Source organism: Lupinus angustifolius, unplaced genomic scaffold, assembly GCF_001865875.1.
Source record: "Lupinus angustifolius cultivar Tanjil unplaced genomic scaffold, LupAngTanjil_v1.0 Scaffold_58_23, whole genome shotgun sequence".
Lineage (NCBI taxonomy): Eukaryota > Viridiplantae > Streptophyta > Magnoliopsida > Fabales > Fabaceae > Lupinus > Lupinus angustifolius.
The window spans coordinates 40,748-47,935 of NW_017722816.1; the positions used below are offsets into that span (position 1 = coordinate 40,748).

Genomic DNA, 7,188 nt, shown 5'->3' on the forward strand with positions numbered 1-7,188 from the left:
ATCTACAGTTCTACACATCAACTTCAATATATATTACTGGTTTTTTTTTTCCTTTCTTTTTCTTTTATTCTTATTTTATTTAGGCTACTAAAAAATGTGACTTGGTATAAGAGACTTTCACCTAATGGATGAGTCTAAGATGGATAGGTGTGAATATGGATAGAGATCACCTATCTCATTCTGATTAGCTCAGGATAAAGAATGAGACGTCATTTAGGACATCTGATCTCTATTCGGTGTACATATATAGCCTTACCAACTTAAAATGGAGATGTTATTTCTAAAATTTGTAACATATGGATTACTAAACACCAACATTATTGTTGCCTTGAAACTCATTCTTAATGTAAACTACTAAATAGAGGTTCAGTACATGAAACTTCCACTTAGTGAGATTAGAACACGGAATCCCTCCCAGCTACTAGTGTCAAATAAAAAATAATAAAGGAAATCCACTTTATATTATGTACATAAATGGAAAAATAATTAGTTAAGCATTTATAGAAAAAGGGTGATAATTATATGTTAATTGACATTTAGTGGTTTGAAATTAAAAGAATAAACAGAATTGTTTTAATAAGAAATTGAAAGCTTGCTTCTCTGCCTCAACTTGTCCAATATTCCAAACATAGTGCTTGAATGAGTAAGCACATAACTTGTAATTATTTTCCTAATGATAAACTATAGTTGTACACGTACTTAGGAGACAAGTAGATGGGTTTTCCTTTACAAAGACAGTTGTATTTAAATATAATGATATAGAATTGGCAATTTGGCATTGCACTAGACTCTTTAATTTCATGTCTTTCATTGTTATAGGCCAGCATGGAATAGAGATTCTGATGTTATGATTGTTTAAACTGAAGAGGATAACTTTAGAGGAAATGGTTGCAATAATTTCTTAATAAAAGCATAAAATAAAGACATTATATGTGGCTTTTTCATAAGATGTGTATAGTGTAGAGAATTTTTCTTTGGAAAAAGTTAAACCAACATGGAGATGTGATATTTATAAGTTGTTTATTTTTTGATGGAAAGGGTTACTTCAGAAAAAGGGAAATGAGTTGGCTACAACTTTATGGGTTGAGAATCTGTATATGGATTGAGTACTCTTGTGCTCCTATCAATGCAATCTTTTGCTTAGGAAAAAAAGTTGGCTACAACTTTTAAGTCCAAATAGATTAAATTTTTTTCTGAGAGGTCGCAATTCAGTACCCACATAATATCTCAGGCAATGGTCATGTTATTCAACTAGGATCCTCTCTCCCAACTTCTTATTAATATGTTGCAACCTAATTATATTACATCAAATAATATAAAAATGTTATTTTATGTTTTCTTTTTAAGTACGTGTTAATATTTCGTTGGACTGAGACACAATGAAACACAAAAAAGTGGAACAGCTAATCCAAATTCCATGTTATTTACATATTAGTTACTGTATTTTAATTGTGGTAACTCTCATATGATATAACTAAACACAATTTTAAAAACTTGATCTGATTGCGATTATAATTATATTTGAAGTGAAATGAATCATGTCTGAATGTTTCAGTTAAATGCATAAGCTATAATTTCTCACTCATTGCTAACTTGATTCTAGAACATGATTAAATAAAATTGGTAAACTTGTTTTCACAAGTTCCAAACCACATTTATATCTTTCAAAAGTGGTTATGCGGACTTCAAACCAAAAACCAAACACCCTAAGTTTACTGATCCTACCTAAGACCATTACCATTAGTTAAGCTAGGTTGAGATACCAAATGGGACTAAGGAATATCATCAAATAGGACTACTATTGAGTTAATATTAATAGTGTGAAAGTAGTTGTAAACATCAAACTTTAAAAGGATGACAATATTAAGAATATCATATTAACTGAAAAATAAGATGAATATAATACTTAAACCATAAGGCTATCCGACCCTAATAAATTAGTCTTTTGAATTGAACTAGTTTTTATTTTACCTACATGCAAGGTGGTATGCAATCCCATGCCTTTAATATGTTTTGTTACATGTTAAATTTATCAACTAAAATTGCAATTCAGTAAAATCAATGATAAGACAGGAACTTCATACCTTACGGTTGCTTTTAAAAATGCAGGGGATTCTGATCCAAGTTAGCCATACTCACCCCATAATAAAAAAACCAGAAAAGTTGTTGTGGATTGACATTATAAATAACCACCACTAGTTTTTAAGCAGAGAAAGTAATCTTATGAATCATGAATGTGAATTGTGATGATAATATACAAAAACTTGCTTTTAAAAAATGACACTCTCAATTTTTTATTTATTAAAATTTGCTTTCTTTTGCAGATAACTAATCCCATGAACACAAAATAGAGAAAAAGAACCGTGCTTTATATCAAATCATTTAAGTGTGCGTACCCGAACAAAACAAATCATTTAACAATATTAGTACCCACTTGGAAAAAATACTGGCAGCACTTAATAGCATTATAGAATTTTCCAAGGGAAAAGATAGAAGAGGCAGGAATCTATAGAGATGGCTCCAATGAGGTGGGTCAGGGTTTGCTACCTAACCTTCCAACATGTACCGTGCATATGGAAGAGGCTCTTTCTCAGCAACCATTATCCCTAATATCTGATGCCTCTATGTGTATGATGAGGCTATGTGTACTCCCTCACAATATGTATTTAAACAATGACAGACATGGAAGTCTCTCCCACTAAAGGAAAGACATTTGATCCATAATTAAATAATATTTTTTAGTATATGACAACAAAAAGAAGTTGAATTTTAGCTTTGATATTTTATCTCAAAACTAATCTATATAATAATCTATAATAAAAAAAAATATGCATATTATTTCATGACACGTGTAACAATGAGGAAAATTTTCTCTCCTAAAACACATCACTTTCTTAATATACATCTTCGTACATAGGATAAATAAAGTACACCATACTCATTGTTCATTACCCAATACATTATTTAATAATAATATTTAATAATGTAATAATAACATTTAATCATTTCATAAAATTGTACTTGCATAATCGTACAAGTAAAACATGTATTCTTAACAATGCGAATGAATGCACATGTAATATGTGTTTTTAGCAATGCGAATCTACGTACAACATATGAATTTTAAACCATTAAAATGCACAAATTACATATTTGTTCTTTAACAATATGAATGCATGAATAACATATGTGTTTTTAACAATACGAATGTACAAGTAACATGTGTGTTCTTAACCATGTAAATGCACATATAGTATATGTTTTCAACCATGCGGCAAAAAATATCTCCTCGTGTAAATGCACAGGTAACTTGCTAGTTGAGAATTAAAGAAGTAATCCAATATTTATTTAAATCATGCCTAAGAGAACGAGACAGATAATATGAGACTTACTTTCGAACAAGAACCCACCCAAGCTAAGAAAGCCATGTTGTTATTATCCTTTCAAAGCTGGTCTTCTTTGTCCCTTACTCCTTTTCCTCATTCATGATTGTGTGTGTATATATAATATAATTCTAGATATTGTTTACCCTAATGTGTAGATTTTGGTGAACTTTCTTACCATGGAAGAGAAGTCAACCAAATATTTTAGTTGGTAATGTCATGTATAACATGGTAAGACCAGGTGTTCAACGATTTGGATACCCTTTAACTAAGTAGTATTGCTTATGTTACAAGGCACATTTCACAACGAATGTAAGGCTTGGCTATGTGAGAAAAAGACAGATTATAAGGGCAGCATGAAATTAATGGCATCTTTAAAACTGCAAGTTGCATTAGTCTAATTTTGGAGGTTTCAACGTCAACCAGTAAAAAGGACATGTACAATTTTGCTAAGAGCTTGATAATGATATGAATATTAGTGTACATCTAACAACCAACAATCTAGCAGAGGCTCAGTAGCTAGTAGGGGATATTATTTTGTGGATGGAGTGAATGAGCAGCTAGGTTGCAAGAAAGATCATTTATTGAAAACTATGTCTTATTTCTTTTCTCGGATCAATTAGGGTGTTACTTTTTAAAGAAAAAAATCTTTTATTCATATGGTAATATTTGATTGACCTAGGACAGAGTGTTGGAAAGTAAGTCTCACATCGCCTACCTCATTGTCTCGGTAATGGTTTAAATACTTGTTGGGCTACTCCTCTTATTGTCAATTGGTTTTGAGATAGAACATTAACATGGTATCAGAGTCAGAGCCCAACTTCTTTACACTTGCCTGGTCTGGCAGGCTTATGTGGAGAGGGCATGTTGGAAAGTAAGTCTCACATCGCCTATCTCATTGTCCACAAACCCGCATTAGCTTAACGGACAAAATTCAATGTTCTACCCGTTTTAAAACAAATAATGGGCTTGCAAGCGGCCCACATGTATTGTTGAATAATTAAAAAATAAAAAAACTTATGTAAAACTAAAATCAAATTAAGATAAAAAATGAACAAAACTTCAATATTTTATATGAAATTTAACAAATCATATTATATTACAATTTTTAGGGATTAAAAATCACATCATATTATAACTTATTTGAAATTTTCTTAATTTTCCTTAACTTATATTTATAGGCAGTCGACATTGCCCAATGGAAATAACTGCAGGCTTGCAAGCAAAATGGACAAATGAGCAAAATTTGTATGTCATGTCTGTAAAAAATGCGGACCATACGAACATGCTCACGTGTATTACCCATTTTATCATCTATACTTATCTGATTCTTTCACTTAAGATATGAATTAATTCTATATCCCAGTTTGACCCCTAAAATAAAATAAGTCTAAATCTCAACAGCTAATTGAAGGATTGTAACCCAGTTTCTCTAAATCATGAAATTTGTCCCAGTGCTATGAGCTAAGAATCCATTTGTTTTGAACCCATATAAGATTTTATAAATAAATAAGAGTGGAGACTCACTTAATTCAAGAATAAGTTTTTAAATTTACTTCATACCATAGCTATCAAGTTTTTTAAAAAAGATCTAATTATTTAGATCTACTCATTAATTCAAGTTATTAGATTTCCCTAAAATTGATTGTCAAGATGTAAAATTATTTTAAAAAACTTATTAAGAGGATTCATTTCCATGAATAAACTAAAAACCATACAAGATAGATAGTATATCATATATTTTTAAGTACACTAAACTTACTAGTATTTTTCAGTTATTGTGCTTCTATCAATCTATTTCTGATAAGAAGTTTACTGATATGTTGGACCCAGGAATTAAATTTCCAACACATGGTCCCAAATTAGCTTACTCAGATATGAACATGCACGACACTAGTTCTTCGTTGTTTTAACGGCCTTCAGACTTTTAGCCATGTCAATCAGTTGATTCTACATTCAAAGTTGAAGGTTTGATTTTGATATCAATAAAATTGAGATGAATGACTTTATTGTCACTCTTATGTGTGTTTTTATGAGGATTATTTGTGAATTTGAATTAAAGACACAAACAATAAAAAAAAATATTTTTTTTTAGATTATTTACTGAATTAATACTAGTTAAAGAACTTTTTTGTATCAAATTAAAGATAAATTGATATTTTTATTTTATCTCTTCAACGGCAAATTTTAAATAAAATATTTCATCAACTTTGATAAAATAAAGGTCACAATAAATATGACTGAATTGGCTACTATTTAAATTGGAAAGTAAATATGTATTAATCCAGAAAATTAATTTTTCTTGCCCTCATATAACTTTGTATCTTTTCTATTCTTATCATAAATTCTTAGGGTCACATCACATGTGCCGTAGACTTCTATTTTTATATAGATAATAAGAAGTGAATAAATCTTTATAATGAAATAGGATGATATAAAATTTACTTCAAACATAAAATTATAAGATTACTAACTTCATTCATTAACATGTTTTCTCAGGTAATTTTAAATTTAACCAAGTTTAATTGATGACATTTTTATATCATTTTTCCTCAAACCTTCTAATTACACCCATAACTATTAATAAAAAAACTTTTATTTTAAAATTAGAGTAATGTTAGAGTAATGAAATAGTAAGTGGGAGAAATGTGGGACCCTTCTCTCTATTCTCAAAAGAGATGATGTTGAGAAATTAATATAAAATGAATGGTAAAAATAACATTACTCTTAAGAATATAATTGATCAAGAGTTAAAAAACATATGCGAGAAAAATTGGTGTGAGATGACCTAAAAAAAGTCAATCACTAAAGACCATTGTATTGTTAATAGTTGTAATCAAAGAGAGTTAGGTATAGTAGTTAGAAGAGTTGCCAATTATAGAAAGTAGTTAAGTTGGTTGAAGTTGTTTTAGGAAAGGTGTATATAATTGATGGATTACACATTTTTCTAATGCATTGAATATTCATTGAATCTCTTCTTGAACAATTCTCTCCCTCACACCCGAATTCTTCACCTTCTGGTTTCAACTTCTTTCTTTCTGCAACTCTTTCTACAATTCTTTTATTTTCTTTCTAAGTACAAACACTAACAATTGGCATCAAGAGCTAGCAAGAAGATCACTAATCTTTCTGCTGCAACATGGCACAAACAACAGGACATTTTGCCACAACACTACCTATACTAGATAGCAAGAATTGGACTAGGTGGTGTATACAAATGCGAGCAATACTTGGATACCAAGATGTGGCAGATATAGTAGAAGAAGGGTTACCAATTCTAGAGGAAGAAGCCACAGAAGCACAGAGGAACATACAAAAGCAAAACAAGAAAAGGGACTGCAAAGCAATTTGCCTCCTTCACCAAGCAGTGGACAATGCACACTTCGAAATGATTGCAGGATCTGCAACAACCAAAGAAGCTTGGGATGTGCTAGAAAAGCACTATGCTGGTGCTGCACAGCTGAAGAAAATTCGTCTACAAACCATGAGAAGGCAATATGAACTCATGCAGATGGAGGAAGGAGAGAAAGTAGCAGATTTCTTCACTAGGTTGATCACACACACAAACTCGATGAAGGCTTGTGGTGAAAAGATGACTGATGCAACCATAGTTGAGAAGATTCTCATAACAGTGTCCCCTAAGTTTGATTATGTGGTGGTAGCCATTGAGGAATCAGGAAGAGTTGAAAATATGAGGATTGAAGAACTTCAAGGGTCACTTGAAGCCCATGAACAAAGATTAAATGAGAGAATCACAGATAGATCCTCACACCAAGTTCTCCAAATGCAGACAGCAAAGAAATGA

The 7,188-nt window shown here is 30.9% G+C and overlaps 1 protein-coding gene across 1 annotated transcript; it reads left to right on the top strand.

Moving 5' to 3' along the window:
• The first annotated feature begins 6,522 nt into the window (after positions 1-6,522).
• Positions 6,523-7,188, top strand: LOC109339119. The gene has a single exon (XM_019576517.1). It carries the CDS (start codon positions 6,523-6,525, stop codon positions 7,186-7,188), a length of 666 nt encoding a protein of 221 aa, XP_019432062.1.

Coding starts and splice junctions, on each gene's coding strand:
- LOC109339119 (XM_019576517.1), top strand. CDS start 6,523: ATGGCACAAACAACAGGACATTTTGCCACAACACTACCTATACTAGAT.